General features: G+C 33.3%; 1 protein-coding gene across 1 annotated transcript; it reads right to left on the reverse strand.

The window, feature by feature from the left end:
• Positions 1-232: 232 nt before the first annotated feature.
• On the reverse strand, positions 233-22451 carry LOC138715721 (venom protease-like). Its single transcript, XM_069848777.1, has 8 exons — positions 22372-22451; positions 20964-21018; positions 15743-15908; positions 13600-13793; positions 10634-10839; positions 7495-7552; positions 6285-6407; positions 233-267 (listed from the first exon to the last, which is right to left on the reverse strand). The coding sequence occupies exons 1-8, from the start codon at positions 22447-22449 to the stop codon at positions 233-235; spliced, it is 915 nt and encodes a 304-aa protein (XP_069704878.1). The 5' UTR covers positions 22450-22451.
• Positions 22452-22737: the final 286 nt, after the last annotated feature.

Genomic DNA, 22737 nt, shown 5'->3' on the forward strand with positions numbered 1-22737 from the left:
AGACATTCGCTAATTTACATGAAAATACTGTTGTGAAAATATATATTACAAAGCATGGCATTTATTATTGTTAAGATTAAAATCAGAACTTTTGCAATAAACATTTTGTGCATTTTACATAAGTAATATCCCAGATATTTAATATCAAGTTTTTTTATCATTTCTCCCACTTCCAATAATTAGGCATGCAATTAGTATTACCTCTAAATTACTTGCAAACCAGACACATTTGTTAGTGATATCCATCCATGTACCAGTGTTGGTTGCCTGAAAATAAAAAAAAAATTAGGCACCTCACTTAAACATGTACATTTGATGTCTGTTATGTCAACATCAACTCAAGTGAAAGGGAGTTTTTTTCTGCTGCGTTTAATACAACCATTGCAATTTTTTTTTTTTTTTTTTTTGTAATTTGAATGGATGTCTTTCAGCTCATTACATAACAGTAAGTGTTCATTTATTATTTTCATGTACTCACTAATACCACAGTCTAGTATATACAGTCACGAAGCTTGAGTTTATGAGGGTTCTAGGAACAATAGACTGTGCAGGTACTATTTCGCATTGTCTGTGATGAGACGATAATAGCGATCCTAGTGGTTAGCAACTACAGTATCTATGGATGCATATTTACTACGTATTGAGCTTCGTGACTGTATATACTAGACTGTGCTAATACTATCAGACAAGAACAAAGAAAGTCTGCAGAAAATTTTCCAGTACACTATCATCTTAGATATTTTAGTGAAACTCGAAGTACACAAGACAAAGTGTATAGAAGGTATCATGTTTGAACCTAGGAAATTCTAGATATATTAACATTTCGTGTGGAACAGTATAAAATAAAGCTTTGAATTGTATTTTTATTCTTAGTGTAATAACAATTATTGATAATCAGTGTACGCAACTTATGACCCGATCCCTCTGTCTAGGGTAATGTGGTCTGCTATACCTGTAGTGGTAGCGGGGAGTGGAACGCTTGCTGCGTTGGATTCTGAGGGGTGGGTAGGGGAGCAAAGAATATGAAATGAATTTTACTTTTAATAAGAAGTACTTGCAATATTAATACATATAATATACTACATATAATATGTGACCCGTTGCGCGAAAAGGGATCTAAAGTCGCGAAAGGAAATTTTACAGGAGAACAAAATAACGAATTTGGGGTCTAAAAACTGTATTTATATGTTTTGACATCTTGCGCTACCTGTAGGCTTTTTTACGTACTAAACTAGGACGCAGTTTTAAACATTGCTTCTTAAATACCTAAATCTTTCTTGTAGTTGCTAAGAAAACAAGTGAAAAATTTAATTGCATTTTTCTCGAAAAGTACATAATGTAATATCAACATTCAATACGTAATATACTTTAAAAACTATAGCACCTAGAAGCATGATTTTTTTTAAATGATCGGTATTTCATTCTCTTTTTGAAACCACAAAAAAAAAAAAAAAAAATGAAAAATCCGACTTTATGTCCCATTTCCTGCAACTAGGCACAATTATACAGTAGTATGTACAAAATACGGTACTCATAATTATTATTGTAATGTATTGTATTAAACCAAACTTGTTTCTATGGATGGCATTTCCAAAATTAAAATTTACTGAAAACGAAACGAGAGGAAGAAATATATATATATATATATATATATATAATTTTATTTTATTTTAATTTACCGAAGTACATATGATATTTTCATGCAGATATTCTGCGTCATCATACGATGAAAGAGTAATGGAACGGAGAAAAATTCTCTCCGGCGCCGGGATTTGAACCCGGGTTTTCAGCTCTACGTGCTGATGCTTTATCCACTAAGCCACACGGATACAACCCCGGCACTGGATAGAATCGGCTCCAACTCTTGGGTTCCCTCTAGTGGCCGCCCTCTGCACTACGTCATAGATGTCTATGAACGTAGGACCGAAGTCCACACATGTGCTGAGGTGCACTCGTTATGAGTGACTAGTTGGCCGGGATCCGACGGAATAAGCGCCGTCTTAAATCACGAAGTGATTTACGCATATCATATATACAGCATTATTTTATTTTATTTTAATGTACCGAAGTACATATGATATGCGTAAATCACTTCGTGATTTAAGACGGCGCTTATTCCGTCGGATCCCGGCCAACTAGTCACTCACAACGAGTGCACCTCAGCACATGTGTGGACTTCGGTCCTACGTTCATAGACATCTATGACGTAGTGCAGAGGGCGGCCACTAGAGGGAACCCAAGAGTTGGAACTTAATCTGAGACGATTCTATCCAGCGCCGGGGTTGTATCCGGTGTGGCTTAGTGGATAAAGCATCAGCACGTAGAGCTGAAAACCCGGGTTCAAATCCCGGCGCCGGAGAGAATTTTTCTCCGTTCCATTACTCTTTCATCGTGAGAGGAAGAAAATTACAATGAAACAAAAGTACTGCTGATTTAGGCCTTCCTGGATTACAATGTCGTGACAGTTGCGTTGCAATGCACAAAGATATTCATACGAATATTCTGAAAACGAAAATTCTTACTGTGATGGTCACTTAAGAGAAGCTTATATTGAGAAAAGTTTCTCTCTACATCAGAGGAGGTAGTAGGTGCAAAACAATAATAATTTATGCGAGTGTCTTTGTAATAATGCTGGGACAGTTTTGTATTTTCACATAGCATATCTCTGATCTCGCAAAATGCAGAATATCCACCATTCTTATCCATATTATCTTATTACCATATCTTGCTTAAAACAAGACTTTCGGGCCATTTCTGGTTCACACGTTTTGTGACGGATGTATGTGGTGCTCGATTGTATTGTTGTACCAACTAATTTCAGAGCTTCAGGCATTTCTAGATCTATCGTTTCTAGAAGGTTGATGTAAAATACCTTTTCTTTTTAGTTTTACAGGTAAAGAAACATTACAAATAGAGAATGAACAATTCAGAAGTGTCATTTCTTTAATTGGCTAGTGTTCTGAAGCAAAAAAATGTGTTGTTAATTGCTTTGTACGGATTATATTTTTCAATTTTTAACTGAAAATAGCATCATTCTTACGCAACTATCATAAAAATTGTAAAAATCATACGACTTTAGGAACTTGATTCCTTACAGTTCAATTACTGTATGCATCCTAATGTACAGTCTTAAATAATTTACAAGAGTAGCATGATTTGTAACAATTGCTGTGATAAATTCGTAATAAAATGTAATTTTGTAGTTAAAAATCGAGAAAGAAATTCTGTACGAAGCAACTATGGAATTCACGACACATTTTCAGCCTTGGATCAAATTGGTGAGTTTCAGAAAATGTAAGAAGTTTGCGTTTAGAAGAAAAAACTCAAATTACACAAAAATATAGTAAAATAATGATCAATAGGTTTTAATAATTTAATAAAGTTATTGGTCTTGTAAATAAAAAATACGGAATACCTTTTAAAACTTCAGATAGGCCTATAAGATATTTACATCTCAAGTCCGTGCATTCATACCATTTTGGAAGTGAGATAAGAGACACAAGAACAGTGTACAAGAAAGACATAATATCACACATTCAAATGAATTTCAATGAACAAGCTGTTGTTTTCATTCACCGAGCAAATAGGAAAATAAAATCCTAGTCATACAATGTATTTTTTGGACCGCTTCATAAACAAAGTTACTTACAGACCGATTATTTAGTCCTGACAGCTCAGCGACGGAAGGATGGGAAGTAATAGGAGTAGTGGGAAGAGCTCCGGAGTAGAGATAAGGGCAAGCGGTCGGTAAGGGAATGCAGTACAGCTTAATTGTACTAGAAACACACCGCTCTACCGTACGCATGACATCCGATCACTTCGATGACAAGCGAGTGACTAACCCAAACACCCTTTTGCGTAACTAAATGGACTCGCCTGACCCAGGCGTACATCTCCGGCGACTGTCAGGACTAAATAATCGTACTGTACAGAAACGAGACATATCTACTTGTCTACGTTAAATGAGGATTGTACGGCTAAATAGGCCTACAGAAAAAAAAATCTGTCTTAAAATATCATCGCCTGACATAAATAGGGGAAATTGAATACTTTCAGCATGTGTATAAAAAAGTTACTCATATGAGACTAACATATAGAACTAAAGAAAAGGAAATCCGCCAAAATACAGTGCTCTCATTTTACGAGGAAACGCTATTCAACCGTATTCTTCATTTTCCAATCGATTACTTAATAATCGAGCAACAGTCACACGCACATTCCGATACAATTCTCTGAAGCAACTAAATGCTGGGATGTTTTGTAGAACTAGCTTCCCTCGCTGCGGTCGGGAGAGCAGGAAGTCTGCCGGCGACGGAGTGATGCGAAGTTTCCTCGTAAAATTAGAGCACTGTATAATCTGCAGATAAATGGATAAATATAAAAGAATTATCCGAAGACATTAAACATTTTTAACTGAAAGGGTGTATAATTGCTAATTACAGGACAGCGTTTTCAGTAGTAAAGAATCTTGCCTCTTCAAGGGCTATAAAAATAAAAATTCCATCACTAGAAGACAATAGAGAATAGCGGAAAAGCTGCAACAGGGATGAAGTGGAGTGTTTTAATGAACGATCTTCATAAAATAAAAATATTCTGAGCTTATTAAAAACAATCTATAACAAAGAAATACTGCTACATCAAAAGCTAACGACATTTTTATCACTAGGCTCCAAGCAACTACACATTTTCGAAAACTTAATGATGAGTCAGTAAGATATCACTTAGTGATCTAGAAGTGACATATGAATCAATAAATACATCATTTGCGTGCATTTCACTGTGTCATAATATATTATTTTCTACAACAGTGTTATCACTTCGATAGATAAAAAGTCACAGAATTCCACTACAGAAATTTCAATAAATTTGATTTTTTGTTACAATATAGCATTAGGTTTGAATTGGTTCTCCCTAATTAACATTAATGTGCATTTAATTTCTGAAATTTTGTGTAAAATTCTGTCTTAATACATCCTCATTTTGTGAAGGAATCAAACTTTTTTGGGTCCAATTTGGACTTTGATGGTAATGGAAATTATGATTTCAAGTTGTCTTTTATCATATTAAATAGGGTAAAGGTTGGTAATATTGTGATACTAATAATGTTATGATAGTACTTTTTGAGAATTTTTTACAATTTTACTGAGCGAGAGAAGGACCGGTTTTGTGCAGAAACTTGTCCACGAACATTCCCTTAAGGGGTTAGTTACAGCTTACAGCGGTAAAATTTTGGAAATATTCAACATTTTTTTCCTCCATTACTGTATCTCGTACAATAATGAAAATTAGTATGTGTAAAATACTGTCCTTCTGCTATATGAAAAAAAAAAATTTTTACGATTTAAAAAAAGAATATGTACTTTTTTTTTCAAAATTCATTTCACTGTGCAGTGATGAAGGGTTTCCCACATAACTCAAAAGTTATCCAACACTCTGTGATTAAATTTTTTGTGTTTATTTATGCATATCGTATCTACAATATGTTGCAAGATCACTTCTCTATCTCTGATAGATTGTCTGATAAAAAATAAATTCATTTAAAAAATGGTCGAATATCAGTATTTTCTTCTAACACAAAATAAAAAAAGTATTGTTTATTAAGGAATGTGGTTGAAATAGCATGATGTTGTAAGCACGAGTTTCAGCAATAAAATAAAAGAGAGAGAACATGAAAAAATTAACAAGTTTATGAGTTATGAGGGAAACGCTTCATCACTGCACAGTAAACTGCCACCATTTTTAATTTTGAAATATATATATATATATATATATATATATATATATATATATATATATATATATAATTTTTTTAATCGTAAAAATATTTTTTTTCATATAGCAGAAGGACAGTGTTTTACACATACCAATTTTCATTGTTGTACAAGATACAGTAATGGAGGAAAAAAATGTTGAATATTTCCAAAAATTTTACTGCTGTAAGTTGTACCTAACCCCTTAGTAAGTTGACGCAAAAAACCGATCTTCCTCTGGCTCATTAAAAATGTAAAAAAATCTCAAAAAGAACTATCATAATATTATTAGCATCACAATATTACCAATCTTTACCCTACTTTTTTATTATAAATTCTATCTATGCCAATAGAAAACCGTTTAGTTTATACTTACGATAATAGTTATCGCTCTGTATCTTAAATATAATAGCCTATTAATTAATTCAATTTAATCAATAAAAACTTCTTTGATTTACATAGCATATTCTGCTGACATTTATTGAAACTACAGGGAATAGCAAAATGAATATTACTCGATTGAAATGTACTCACTTGGTTGTGAACAGAGACAAGAGTTGTCTACATTATTTCTTATCCAGTCCAAGTAATGAGAAACCTTCGTGTATACACCAGGAGTATTTGGTCTTGCACATCCTCTTCCAAATGATACTATACCTATAAGAATAAAGATACATAATAATTAGAACTTGCTGCCTTCTGGAAATCAAACATAAAGAACGAGTTTATCTTCTATAAGCTTACTTATTGCTTAGCGATAACGTTACGGATTAGCTTAAAGTAATTTTTAATTGTGATGCTTAAGCTTACTATTTCCTATTTATTCTTTGTCGGTATAAATTTCATGATGTTCTAATTGTATAATGACATAATTTTTAAGCAATACATAGGCTATATTTAGTTGTTTCTATTCGTACAGCAAAAGAAAATTGCAAAGTCTCCATAATAATGTTAAAAAGATAATATTTCTGTAATTTTAAAATCTAAACTTGATTAGTATCTTTGTAGCGTTGTTTTAATATTTTTAAGTTTTAATTTTTGTTTAATGCTTCTCTTTCATGAAATTATTGTCATGGATGCAACAATAGATATATTGTGAATGATTGGGTAGCCGAACGGCCACACCGTGAACTTAACCCGTGGTATTATATGGATGATGATGATGATGATGATGATGATGATGATGATGTGAGTTAATCATGGCGAAATGAGTCCGTGATCTAACGTCGAAAATTACCCAGCAATTCTGTTTCAACCCCGGAAAAAACCCCAACCAGGTAATTTGTCCCAACCAGGTAATTTGTCCCAACCAGGATTTGAATCCGGGCCCGCTCATTTCATAGCTAGACGTGTTGACCATTAATTCAAGCGGTGGACTAGAGGCTACATTACTTTATATTTTTAATTACTTATTTAATTAATTTTTATCTAAATATTAACCCACATAGAAACTACATTACTTTATATTTTATATTTTTAAAATTAATTACTTAATTAATTTTCACTTAAATTAATACACATAGGATTTACTTTACTTTATATTTTCAATATTCTTTAAAACGTCAATTCATTTACATGGGTTTACTTTATCCTTGTATTTGCTTATTTCACAGGTACTATAAGCCAAATTTACTGTTTTCCAACCTCAAATATGCACATGATCTCATGTGCTCTTAACCATCGATATTTTCGTAATATTATGTTAATATCTTATTCATAACTATTTCATCTACGATGTACTCACCTATGACTATCAGAATGCCTTTGTTATTATATACATGAAAAGGTCCACCGCTGTCTCCCTGTAAGCAGAAAGTATAGTAGTCATATTTCACAACGACAAAAATATTTGTGAATGAACCAAGGAAATGATTAAACATAATTTATTAAAAATATTGAGGTAAAAATGAAATATTATCCATTATTAATATTTTTTTATTCCAAATGGCGTTTCAAATTCTTTGTGTAAATTTTTTAATTATTTATTTCATAGAATAAAAGTTAATTATAAGTTTTAACAATATAATACACTCAAAATATACAGACATTTCTTTCCTGTAGGCTATTATGTTCTACAAATTATTTATATTACACTCATAAAATACACCAACTCTATTTTCATCCTCACCACCACCACTCCACTACTCCCATCATCATCCATCATCATCATCATCATCATCATCATCATCCATGTTTTAGATTTTTTGCACGTTTCGTTCTCATTGAGAATTGTGAGCCAGCTCTAGGCACTGATCATATCGTCAGAATGTTGCACAGTATCTAGTCACTAAGGACATACCAAATTCCTGTAGGAGGGCCGTAAAATCATAACATTTTCTGCGAGTGTCTTGAATAGCGGTTACTAGGAAAATAGTTTGAATATTTGTAGGTTACCAAAAGTGCTAAAAAAATATTGCATTTATAATCTAAAAATCCTCAAAATCCCCTGAAGACATAACAGAAATAGTATTGCGAGCTTATGAACAGGTAGTACAGTATAACAAATTCCGGTAAGTAGATGTGTAAACTTTTGAGAATGCATTTCTTTAGTTTAATAGATTAAATAAAGCTTATTCTATGACTAAAGTGAATTAGAATGGTAATTCCTTTTAATTGGTATTCAGTGAGGCACAGATTGTTTGTTTTGTCTGTTCTATGTAAATTTCTTGCAATGTACAACAAATACATTCTGAAAATTAAAAACACGTCTTGAATTGTCCATTAACAGAATTTTGAATATCAAAAGGTCCTTTACTTAAACTGATAGTAGGAGAATACTTGCAATAAACCATTTCATCAGATTATAAAATGAATTTAATTTAATTATTTTTTTGAGGTCATAAATTTAAAATTGGACACATTGTTGCACACCCTTTCAAGTACTGATAAGAATTAAAATATTCATAGTGAAGTCGTAGAAAATAAACAATTATGATAGCAAGAAAACTTGGTGAATATATAGAATTGTTGAAATGTTAGAGATCTATGTGAAAGGACCTACTAAATGAGTTTTTAAACTATCAACAGAGATAAATAATACTTAAAATAGATAAATAGTAATTTATACCATAATGAAGTAAAATTAGATTTTATCGGCGAGTGAAAAGTTTAGCGCCCGAGGCGAACCGGAGGGTGATAATTTCCACGATCGCATAAAATATGTTTACTCTTGCTGGCTATGAAATATTTTATCCATTAGTGGTATCTAAATTTAATTTTAAATTGTAGGCCTTTTCTTTGTAAAGTGGTGTTTGTGAAGGAGTTACTAAAAATGTATGGATTTTATTGTTGCTAATGTCATGGAGAGAATGACTTAAAAACTTTAATCGCCTGTTGTGAATGAAGTCATTGTTTAAATTGCTAAGGACGGTGAAATAAAGACCAGTTTAATTAGCAGTCATGGATAAAGTTTTACAAATTAAAACTTTTAAAAACTTCATTTTGATAAAATAGATAAAAAAAAAAGGTAATGTATTTTTATACGCACGTACGGCCGTTTCAGAGTCCTTCGTCAATTAAAAAGTTAAAATACTGTAAAAACTGCACTGTGTTAAAATTTATTAAAAATATTTTTGATATGCCATTATCAATTAAAAAATTGAAATACTTTTAAAAATGGACTGTGTTAAAATAGTTAAAAAAGGTAACTATATTTTGAATTGCACGTATTACCGTTTCAGAGTACTTTACTCCATCGTCAGTTAAAAAATTAAAATACTTTTAAAAATACACTGTGTTAAAATAGTTTAAAAAAGTAACTATATTTTGATATGCACGTATTACCGTTTCAGAGTACTTTACTCCATAATCAGTTAAAAAATTAAAATACTTTTAAAAATACACTGTGTTAAAATAGTTAAAAAAGGTAACTATATTTTGATATGCACGTATTACCGTTTCAGAGTACTGTACTCCATCGTCAGTTAAAAAATTAAAATACTTTTAAACATACACTGTGTTAAAATAGTTAAAAAAAAGTAACTATATTTTGATATGCACGTATTACCGTTTCAGAGTACTTTACTCCGTCGTCAGTTAAAAAGTTAAAATACTTTTAAAAATACACTGTGTTAAAATAGTTAAAAAAGGTAACTATATTTTGATATGCACGTATCATCATTTCAGAGTACTTTACTCCATCGTCAGTTAAAAAATTAAAATACTTTTAAAAATACACTGTGTTAAAATAGTTAAAATAGTTAACTATATTTTGATATGCACGTATTACCGTTTCAGAGTACTTTACTCCATCGTCAGTTAAAAAATTAAAATACTTTAGAAACTATACTGTGTTAAAATACCTAAAGAGGTAGTATACCTTGATATGCACGTATTTTTACTCCATCGTCATACAATCTTATTTCAAAGCATGCTCTCATGTTACTGTGAGGATGACAACAGTTTTTCTGTGGAGTGGATTTCCGATCGGTATTATTGGTTATAGACACTGTCCTATTTGTCATTTTCCCAGAAAACTCTAATTCTGAGAAAATACACCGAGGGAGATTATCATATGTGGCTGTAGAATAAATAACACACAGGGTTGAAGGTGTTCAATGACAGTCCTTTTAAGATACGAATCCGTAAGGTAGTATGAATGGAAAAATCCTTCACCATCATATTCAAATGCGCTTAGATTCTCCAGAAGTAATTGATATTTCACATGATAATTTATGATTCCATTATCTTTGACATAAACATCTTCACATTATAGTTCTTAGATCTAACGAATACTTAGGCTACTTTTGCATAATGTTTGTCATGTTTTGGTTTAAAAGGATTTTAATACTTTAATTATTAATAAATCACTTCAAATAATGGATGCTCGGCGACGCTGATATCGAAATGTGGACGCGTCCTTCATGTAAGTTGTAGGTACTCACTTGACACGCATCTTTTCCGCCCTCTGGATACCCAGCACACAGCATATTGTCCGAAACCTCTGATGCAGAGTAACTACTTGAGATGCACTCCGAATTCTGTATGACGGGGACGTCTACCCTCAACACTGTATCGGACTTAGGTGCCGCTTCTCCCATATTGCCCCAGCCGGCAACAATACCGAGTAGCCCAGCGTAATCGCCATCAACTGAAAGAGCACAATTTACTGCCAAATATTTAATATTATTGTAGAATGTCTAATGAATTAACAATGTCATATAATCTGGCATTTTTCATATATTGTAAAATTATATTCATTTGTTAAATCTCCAAAATTTACAAGTAACACCACTTCACCTAAACTGTGTTAGTGTTGCGTTAAAAGAACTAAACATAATACAGTAGAACTTCGATAATCCGAACCTCAATAATCCGAACTTACGATAATCCGAATGCACGTACAGTACCGAAAAATGAGAGAATACTGGAAAAGAAGATCCAATGGAGCTCCCTCCTCTACCCGTAGTGGTGTGCAAATCGGGTAAAAGAAGTTAAGCGGAAAAGAAAGATAATTTCTACCACCGTTTTATATTTATAATACTGTACATGTCTCTGGCTGATATGTAATCTATTATCAGAGCCACCGGAGTGGCTCAGTCGGTTAAGGCGCTTGCCTGCCGGTTTGAAGTTACGTTCGGGCGCGGGTTCGATCCCCGCTTGGGCTGATTAGCTGCTTGGGTTTTTTCCGAGGTTTTCCCCAACCGTAATGTGAATGCAAGGTATTCTATGGCGAATCCTCGGCCTCATCTCGCCAAATATCATCTCACTATCACCAATCTCATCGACGCTAAATAACCTAGTAGTTGATACGGCGTCGTTAAATAATCAACTAAAATAAAATAAAATCTATTATCAGGGAATAGGTCCTACATCTCATTTGACGATGTGTCTCAGAGGAAAAAACAATATTCTTTGTATGCATCTGACGTCTGATTAGTGCAATATGTAGCTAATCGGCGATGTATGCAATGGAGAGGAAAAGGAACGGCTACCCTACCCCGTTATCTCCTGGCCTAGTTGCCTCATAAGTGGTACCTTGTTGGTATCACTTGTGAGATTCAGATCTGTCTTCAGACAGTTGGCTAAAAACAACAATAGTGCACAACAGGCATCACGAAACGTCACAAATTAATGACGGAATATAAATAGGCTACTACCCGTCACAGTCGCTACACAAAGTGAAGACGGGTTGGAGGAGCATCGGTCGCAGTAAGCTAGACAGTAGAGGCCGTTTATGGTCTTCACTATCTTCCGTGTTCATAACAAAGAAATAACAAGAGAAAGAAGAAATGAATATTCTTTTAGGATTATATTATTTTCATCTGAATTCTTTTATTTTGTGATTGCATTATTTCCATTCAGTTAGATCTCAAAATTAGGGGTTGCCTCATAAACAGCCACTGCCAATAATTGTGCACGAAGGCTGACATCTGTTCAGCGTGTACTTCTTTTTGATTTTAATATATTTAATTTTGAAAAAAAAAATGTTCACAAATATACGTACAATCGCAGCGATTGTGGCAGCAAATGATCTAAGACGTGGATATTTATAGGAGTCAATATTTTAAAATACATCTAAACCAGGCCTGCACAAACAGCGCACAACGAGCGCGAGCGCTCCTTCGGAGCGGGAGAGCGGTGTTTGCCGCTCGCCGAAACGGAGAGGAAGATACGTCAGAATATAGGTAGAGGAAAGGGAAACGACCACTCAGCTATCTAGTGGAGTGCAGTGTGTAGGCCTATTCTCAGTAACTGTTTCACGTTGCTTACCTACTGCTACAGTACAGTATGGAGGAATCTAAAAGACGGAACATAACATTTAACATTTAACGATTTACAGCTCGAACTTATTGATCTTCAATGTAACCTAAGGGCTAAAGATCGTTTGAATAATAGTACTAGCCTGGTTGAGTTTTACAAGACTAAACATTAGCAATAATATCCACGACCAAACAGGCTGGCTGTGAAAATGATTGCTATGTTTGGCTCAACATTTATATTTGTGAGCAACTGTTTTCTATAATCAACTTTAATAAAGGTAGACATCGAACATCTGTAACTGATGTTTCATTATGATCAGTAGGCTACTGTTCCTTTCAGCTGCCAACAGCATAAAACCTGGTTTTGATGTACTGATAAATAAAAATATAACAAAATGATATTGTACATTTAAGTAGCTATAGAATTTCTATTACTTCTGTAAAATAAATATTTCTTTATTAATTAATAATAGTCCAAGATAGTTTTGCAAACACTGAACGGGAATTCATTTCATAAGCACTCGTAATAGTACTTTCTTTTGTGTTTATTTTGTACGAGATCACCCCTTCTTCCAGTCCACCCTTATACAGAGCGCAGCTAATATCTGCATTCCGCTTATGAGCTGTGAGCCGGCTCGGAGAGCGCAAACCTTGTGCAGGCCTGATCTAAACCAACACAACCCTTATACTTGCTTTTCACAAAGGTGTCATTTTGGAGATCAGCAACCTCACATTGTAAGTCTGACCGTACCTTCAGAATGGGTGTGTCAAAAGTATTTGCAACTAGAGAGAAATCATTTTTCATTTGTTTAACATCACAAAGCCTTCTATTTCTAAATTCTGAAAGTAATGTTTCTATAATGTTGCAATATTTATCTATTCTTGAATCAGAAATGTTTGAAAGTAACTTCAGACAAAAAGAAAAAAAACTCATTTTCTTTTAATTGCACTTTCGAAACATTTATCATCATGGAAAAAGATTTCACCGCTTCAACTATGATCTGATCACGTCTTTCAAGTCGGCAGTTTAGTTTCTTCAGCTGTTCAGAAATATTTGTTATGAACGCCAAATCACTATTCAAAGAGTACTGGATAACAGAATGAGCTATGATCTAGGGTGCCAGAAAAAAATGAGGTATATCACTGACCGTTCACCGGAAGACACGCCGGCCTGATATTGTCCGTGAACTGCACTGTTTTTTCCAGCACCAGAATCCCTATATCGTGCTCATAGAGCTTGAAACCTTGGTGCTGCACTCCACGAACCACGTGGTGCAGCTCTCCCTCCATCTCGCGGAAGCTGTGCACGCCCAGTACCACTTCCAGAGCTCTCACGTTCCTCCTATTGCAACAGGAATCAATATTAGTCTGGCGGTATAAATAGAAAATCAGTGATTTAACGGAATGAAAATTCATTTGGAGGGATTGACTGTTGTAATTCCCTACCCCATCACAACAGGAAACCAGAAGACAGCGCGAGACCTTCACTAGGCTTCGGACAATGGAGAATATCACTTCGAAACTACAGGGTTGTTTCCGATCTCTGATAACTAATTTGAATGACGTCATGTGTGTCAGGAGTCACACGACAGCTGAACTGTGGCGCGAGGTGACAAACCAGTAGTGAGTGATCTCATAGTCAGAGTGCACGGCGACTCACAGCAAAAATTCCCAAGAAAATCGAGCCTTTTTGTTACATCACGTTTTGTGCAGGAAATAACATTATTCAATAAAGAGTGATCATAATTTTTTACGGTCATAATTTATCAACAGTAATCTTACTAGAGGTTTTGATTTATCTAGAGAAAATCAAAACTCTAGTGGGATTTAATTGCCTATTACACGATTAGAAGGAAGTATATGAAGATTAGAAGTAACGAAGTACTCCAATACAATAACATATTAATTGACTTACGAAAATACAACTGTCTTCAAATGTATTATTGTACCATCTCTAAATTACAAATATTTCGCTAGATGGCAGTAGTGTGTTATGTTTAGCTGTTTTCTTGTTATCAATTGTGCCAACTATGGAATCTTCATTGAACTCTGTGGACGGTTACTAGTCAAGAAAGCTTTTTGTTGATACAGTTTCATTTTTATTAAAAAGTTGCATTCCACTTCAATTATCCAGATCCCAGTAATCAACGTCACTTGGCAGATGATTTTCAATAAATCTTAGTATTAAACAATCTCTGGTTCATAATATCATATAGCAGAAGCTATAACATAACCTATTATAAACAAGTGTTAGGAAAGTTTTAATTAGGGATGATGAAATAAACAAGAAAAGTTTTAATTAAGGACGATGAAATATAAAATAAACATGAATAATTTTAAAAGGAACAATTATTGAAAGTAGAATTTTTAAATTTGAATGTTTTAGTGGTTGGTGGTTCAATTGATGTTATATTGGACGTGTGCGTAAAATAAGTGTTGATGGACATGGTTTATTCCTCAACTTATTCAGGATTTCCGAATGGTGCTCTTCATTTATTTTTTAAATAGGGTTTCAGGGAAGATGCATAGCTATGACCAGTGATCTTTATTAATTCTTGTTCTTGAATGCCAATGCGAGTCATATTTGAAAGTGCTGTGTATCGACTGGTGTGGTTTGTAATTTTCTGTTTTTTTTTTTTTTTTTTTTTTTTTTACATCCAGACCAATGCAGTTGGAAATGTTGGCAAACAAAGAAACAAATGCTAGGGTAGTGATAAAAATAAACAAATGCTAGGGACGCGATAAAATTAAACAAATGCTAAGGATGCGATAAAATTGTACGATAAACAGCCATGATTGGTTGAAAGACGTCCTTAGGTACCGTTTTATTGGTCAAAAGTAGTATGACGTAGTAAAAGTGTAATTGCTACTCTAAAATGTAGCTTTACGATATTTTGTAGCTTAATGCGCAATGAACACGTGATACTAGTCTCAAGGTCGTCCCTCGCAGTTGCCGTCTCTGAGAGGTGTGCAAATTGAGACATGTTACCCCTCTGGAGCATTTCAATAGCGTGGACGGTTTTCGTATAAATTTAATTTAAAAACCACTAATTTCAAGCCACTAAACAATTCAACCAGATTGCAACGTTGAAGCCAAAGAGGGAGGCGGGAAGCAGTTCACGTAGGCTTAATTAGTTGATCTCTTTTATCACTTTACGTCCTATTTATCCCCAGTATACACTACATAAGAACAAGATACGGATATCTGAACTGGAGAATATGACGTTATAAATAAAGATAAGAGATTGTGAAATATTAAATGGCAAATAGTGATATGCTTCTTGAACTTACACATTAAGACAGTGGGCAGCTGTCAGTACGTGGCGTTGTGTGATGAGAGATCCGGCGCAGAAAAGCCTCCCGTTCAAAAATATAGCAGCCAGCCACGGGAACTCGTGAGGTTTACTGACCGCACCTCCGACTATTCTCGCCAGTTTTAACTTCTTTGGTCCACACACTGAAAAAATTATAATATAAAATTATTAAGAGAAAATTAATGTAAATATAATGCAGTCTCATAAAAAAACTAAATCTATAAAATTAACTAATTTCCTTAGCTTTTGGGATGATAACGTGCGTAACCAGGTTTTTTCTTGGGAGTGAGTTCGTTAAATGAAAACGATGAAAATAACTTTATCAATTAATTACTTAGTAAAAAAATGTAGAAATTCTATTTAGAAGATCCGTACCGACCTAAAACCGAGAAGTACAAAAATATCATTATTTGTATTTTCTTATCTTTTTTAAAATTGATGAACTACTAATTCGCATTAATTTTTGCGCTATTAAGAAGAGGAAATAACACTAAAGGATATGCTACTGGAGCTAAATGATAGCTGTGAGCAGTAAGGGATGAAGGTAAATGCAAATAAGACGAAGAGCATGCCCATAGGAAGAAAAATACAGAAGACAAACTTGCGAATTCTAAATGAGGTAGTAGAGTAAGTGGATAGCTTCAAATACTTAGGGTGTACTATAAGCAGTAACATAAGCTGCTGCCAAGAAGTCAAAAGGAGGATAGCAATGGCCAAGGAAGCTTTTAATAGAAAAAGGAGCATATTCTGCGGATCTCTGGAAAAAAACTAAGGAAGAGACTAGTGAAGTGCTTTGTAGGAGCGTGGCATTTTATGGGGCAGAAACATGGACATTACGACGAAGTGAAGAGAAACGAATAGAAACATTTGAAATGTGGATATGGAGAAGAATGGAACATGTGAAATAGACAGACAGAATAATAAATGAAGATGTGTTGGCTGAAGAAAGAATGATACTGAAACTGATCAGGAAGAGGAAAAGGAATTGGTTAGGTCACTGGCTGAAAAGAAACTGCCTAATGAAGGATGCATTGGAAGGATGGTGAACGGGAGAAGAGTTCGGGGTAGAAGAATATATCAGATAATAGACGACATTAAGATACATGGATCATATGAGGAAACAAAGAGGAAGGCAGAAAACAGGAAAAGATTGGAAAAAGCTGGGTTTGCAGTGAAAGACCTGCCATTGAGCAGAACGCCGAATGAATGAATGAATGTTCATGAACACCATTCCTTTACTGTTTTTTTTTTTTTTTTTTTTTAATTTTGAAAATATTCAAAATCATGACCAAATCATTTTCCGAGATGGGGGTTGAACTTTCAACCTTCCTGGTTACACTCATAAAGATCAGTTTTTTTTTTAAATTTCAAGTTTAAGAGGTATTCATTTTCAGTCCTGTAAACCAGCGGTGACCAAAACTCGAGCTGCAGTGATTACATGCGACAGACAGCCTATGAAGTAAGGAGACGGAGGAAAGGTACTTGGCATGAAAACTACAACCAGTGGTGGTTCCTGTACTAACATCTTGATCAATCCCGCGGATAAAAATCTCAAGCTTTGCTGTATCAGTAATGTCACTTCTGTCATCAACAGCCAGTGAATAATACACGATTTTTCTTGCTTTTTTTTAACCGTCCTCTTGAATATAATCAGGAATTTTCTAAATTCTTCTCTCGATATTTGATCGAGAAATTCATGGTTTTTCAAAATTAAAAACTTCTTATGGACAACCTTATTTAAGCTATTTTAATCATTATTCTTTTGAGAAATTCTGTTCTATTATAAGGTTTTAGAGCACGAGATATTTCAAACCCATTGGGTAGCTGACTTCCTTAAATTTATTCATGCCATCTTTCTCTTCCTAGCTATGATTTAAGACATGTCAATTCCTGCCGTTTAACAGTTCGTTGGCACATATATTGAATTAGTTTTTCTACAATATTATTGTTAAATGAATAATTAATAATTAATCTAAAGATTAAACAAATATTTAAATAAATGAATAAATAAATACATAAATAAATAAAAGAATAAATAAATAGATATGTATATAAATAGATAAATAAATAAATAAAAAGTAAATAAAAAATAAGTAAATAAGTGAATAAATAAATAAGTAAGTAAATAAATAAGTAAATAAATAAATAAGGAAATAGGTAAGTAAAATAAGTAAATAAGTAAATAAATAAATAAATATAGCCAACTACATTCCATTAGAGCAAAGGCCTTCTCCATCAAGCAGGGTGAGCTCTGCTTATACTCGCCTGGGGAGCTATTCCTGACGAGTGTATTGTACTGGTTAAAAGTTATTACCCTTATGCTTAACGATTGTTCATTTGCTGTCTCTAGAAGATTAAAATTGAGATAAAACCTAATAATTTTATCCTTGTCGGGAGAAGATCTAAAAATATTAATATTCATGCACGTACAGAAGAATTATAGAAGCACATACTTAGTGGTCAGTAATAATAATAATAATACAATATTCAGCGTGGCAATTAACGTTTCTATATACTACTAATTGAACCGTTGAGCAAAGTAAACATATTACATTTTGTCCGACAGAACAACAAAAAAGTTCTTCTCATTCTTTACGAAACCACTTCTTACTGCTTGAAGAGACAGTTTGTAGAGCGATATGATACCGCCACTGATTGCCTTCAGTACATGAATGAAACACACAGCAATGTACAGGAAACTCCTCGTACCCTTTTGAATGTCTGTGATTACACGAAAATTAGAATAAAATAATTGAGTATGAATTATAGCAAACGGTGTCAATAAACGACATACTTTCTCATTATATATATGTAATTATTTTAATTGCTATTTACAACGCATAATAACAGTCATTTAATAGTACTCGCTTTCATTTTTGCATATACTGTTTGTTCTCTCTACAGAGAATCTTCCTTTAAGTCAACAGTTTCGAGGATTGTGTGATTCCACTTGTTTGTGCTTCGTCTTATTTTTTAAGGTAAAACAAAATAACGATTTGAATGTTTAGAGCAGACCTGGGCGCGATGGAAAGTTAAAGGGACGGAGAAACCCCCGCTCATGTCCTTTTTGCTTACACCGCCTGTTATAAACAAACACGCAGTAAGTCTCTGTGCATCAGTGGTGGACTTTAGGCGACTAGCGACAGCCGAAAGTTCGTAAAAACCATATGCCCACCTCATACAACCCATCTGTGACTTTCATGCCTGCTCGACCGCACCAAAACATTACTGGCTCATCCGAGGAAGGTAGAGTGAGAAGTTAAGGGGTGGTCTGCAGTGACTCAATCGAGTTAATAACGCCCAGGCCTAGTTTAGTGCGTCATGGTCAAAACATATATTTTCAATATGAATTTTCAAATCAAGAAAATATTAGAAAGATATAAAAGTATGTATTTTAAAATCCAATTATTAAATAACTCCAAAAATGAAATAAGTACCTAAGTTCTAAATATATGAACACGATCCTCATCTAACGAAAAATACATATTTTTTTATTTCCTAGTAGTTTATATAATTGAAGAAATAAACCTTCCCACGAGACTTAATTAACCTTTTTACTGATTTAAAACAATGGCTGCAATAAAAAGAGTGATAAAGCATTTTTTCAGAAATTTCCTAATTGGAAAGGATAATAAACAAACTGGAAATGCCTGTGCATTTTATTGCCCTAGGAATTGAATTCAGAATACATTTTTATCATTTTGAAATTAATTTTGTTTAACGTCGTGAATATATTTATTATGTTCTTTCTACCGGATACTGATTTCTCTGTTCAATATGTTAGGGCAAAGAAAATGCATTCAGGATGTAGGACGGCAAAGCTGTCGCTTTGGTGTTGCTGGTAGTAGGAGATAAAAACTTATTTTGATATTTACGAGAGGCAAAATCAGGCACGAGATCAATGCTAAATCTGTGACAAAGACCCTGAACATTTTACGCACCCACTTATCCTAATGTTAATATTATACTTGATAGCTTAAGGTAAAAAAATAATAATAATAATAATAATCATCATCATCGATTCTCGTCTCCTCGATTATGGGGGTCGAGTATGAGATATCAGCCTCCAGTTTTCTCGACCATTCCATATATTTTTGTCCATTACTTCCATCCATAACTTTTCACATTCTGTTTCATCTCGAAGTGAGAATCCAAGAATACGTAAATAATAATTTGTAATAAATGTAAATAATAAATGTAAATAATATGGAAAATAGTAAGCGGTAGTGATAGACAAGTGTAAGCTCGTATCTTCTTAATCTGGCTTCGCATAGCCCAAGTTCCCATCTCAAAAAGTTGTATAAAGTAATGTTGCTCAAAATTTTTGATGATGAAGTGCCCCCCCCCCTTTTCTCACATTACTTTAACGTGGTGAACTGACCAAATGTGTAGAGTAGAATACAGAACATACGTAGTAATGTGAAGTTTGGTATCAATTTAAAAAGAAAACAATTCAATTATGAGTTTGTTTAACACAAAATAGTCAAACGTTTAAATATCCATAGAACAAAATGTAGAGACTAATATTATTGATTTATTTATCAGTCTGTCTGTCTGTCTGTCTGTCTGTCTGTCTGTTTGTCTGTCTGTCTGTCTGTCTATTTATTCACTACACGTTGCCATTGACAAAGAGTACGACAATACAATAAATATAGAGTAAATGCCTTGAGGCTTAGTGAAACATATTTTTGTTGTTATAGTGAAAAATAACAAATTGAAATAGATTGAAACATACAATTATATATGAAGTAACGTCAAAAAGATGTGAATTAAAGTAATGATCTATATGTACGATGCCTGAAAATAGCTATTGATCCATTGAGTATTACAATTGTTAGATCTCTTAAAATATCTTTATGCAGGCCAAAAGATTTACAGAAGTCGACTAGGAGTCGGGGTATGGTCCCATGGGCTCCTATCAGATGGAATCCAGATGGTATTTGTCCTTATAATATTGATTGAAGGTTCATATATATTCCTTTTCTCCTCGTGTACTTCTTCTGGCTGATGTTCGTGCAATTATAATTAATCTCAGAACTTCACGAATAATAATAATAATAATAATAATAATAATAATAATAATAATGATAACAACAATAATAATAACAATAATAATAATAATAATAATAATAATAATAATAAATTATATCGCAGAAATTATTATGAATATTGATTTGTATAGAATGCATTTGTCTTACCACAGTTGCACTGTTTATTATAGTCATTGAATTCATCGCGGTACGGCAGTTTCACCTGAAAATGTAGTTACGTTTCAATTATTAAGTTGTAGATGTGAATATGTATTGCAGACGGCATAAGTTCTCATTTATGTCTTGTTTGATTAGTACATTAAAGGAAATTCATGAATTTCAGTTGAGAGAGACACAGATATTTGAAAATAATAATTTATGTCTTCTAATTTGGAATTACTGATTGTCCTACCAAAATATTTTGTATTTTACACAATGCAAACTATTTTTATAAGAAATAATGTACAGGGTTAACAAAAAGGATTTTAAAGTAAAGTTCAAAATGTCTAAACTATTAATTATGAATTATAAAATACTTTCCTTGTAAAAGAAGTACAGAAATAAAGCAAAAAATTAGCCCTATACTAGTCCTCTGAGAAGACAGTATGGCATCCAAAGAATGTGACTGAACAGTTCATAAAATGGTCCTATGATTTTAAAATGACTATTAATGCAATTTTATAAACAAATTTGCAGGGTTCACTCTTTAATTAAAACCGAGTAGTTTTAATTGAAGTGAATACTTTTGACAATTCATAAAAGTTTTGTATCCTCTATCTTTCTTCAGAATAAATACACTGTGTTTCAAAATAATGGAAACGCTGTCACATGATTATTAAATAAGTATTAATGAGAAGTACATCATTTGACACATAGTCTCAAAGTTTCAAGTTCTAAGTTTCGGAAAACATACTAAATATTATTTCTGTTGCCAATGTCAAGCCTCACAGCATCGTTTTACGTTCTATAGCTTGAGGAAATAAATTCAGTATATGAATTATATAAGCTTACAGACAAAGGCTGTATAATAGATATTTCTATATTATCCATCTACCAATTCGTTGGATTGAACGTGTTATTACCGCTGATATGGTCTATCGCCCTTGGCCTCTCAGGTATCCAGACTTGAAACCATGTGACTCCTTTCTTTGGGTAGGCTATATGTGAATGATGCAGTTTATGTGCTACATCTACCGCAAGACTTTAAAGAAGTGAGAAATCGAATATTTTCTGAGATTACATCCATAAACGGAAATATGTTAAAAAGAGTGTGGCAAGAATTTGACTGTCGTGTTGATGTACGCCTTATAACATGGGGTTCTCACATTGACTATCTATAACATGACAATAAAAACTTTGAAAGTTTCATAAATAGATTCTGTGCAGAAAATTATTGTATCATTAATACTTAATAATAATCAAAGTATTAGGATAATTTTGAAACACAGTGTGTAAATACAGAGTAAACATTGCTTAATCTGATGAGAATAGCTATAAATGTGTTGATTCGATAAACTTAAGCTGAGATGAAATATTAACTCTTAAATACACTTAGAGTTCAATCAGAAATTCTTACCGCTTTGATTAGAAGAGGAGGTGTCTTCAGTGTTGCCAACATCAGCATGAAGATCCCAAACAATATCTGCTGGTACATAGCTGTATTTCTGCCAAAGGATGTTACAAAATGTTGTATGATTACGATTTTTAATTGAATGTTATTCCCAAGTCGAAGCCAATGTTATCTTCCAATCACAAAATGTGCGTGTTCTTATTGATTCTCCAACAGTAGCTTAATATATTCATTAAAATTTATTGCCGTACATAGTAATACTTGTAGCAAATTTTACTGAATCTATTTATTACGAAAAAGAAGTTCCCTTCGGAACAAGAGACTAATACTGAAATTTATTTATAGAATGGCTTTTGTTTTATTAAGTCGAGG

The sequence above is a fragment of the Periplaneta americana genome, chromosome 15, assembly GCF_040183065.1.
Source record: "Periplaneta americana isolate PAMFEO1 chromosome 15, P.americana_PAMFEO1_priV1, whole genome shotgun sequence".
Classification (NCBI taxonomy): Eukaryota; Metazoa; Arthropoda; class Insecta; order Blattodea; family Blattidae; genus Periplaneta; species Periplaneta americana.

Coding starts and splice junctions, on each gene's coding strand:
- LOC138715721 (XM_069848777.1), bottom strand. CDS start 22,449: ATGTACCAGCAGATATTGTTTGGGATCTTCATGCTGATGTTGGCAACA. Junction 21,019..22,371: donor CTCCTCTTCTAATCAAAGCG/GTAAGAATTTCT, acceptor CTACATTTTCAG/GTGAAACTGCCGTACCGCGA. Junction 10,840..13,599: donor GGCGTGTCTTCCGGTGAACG/GTCAGTGATATA, acceptor GTGCTCTTTCAG/TTGATGGCGATTACGCTGGG.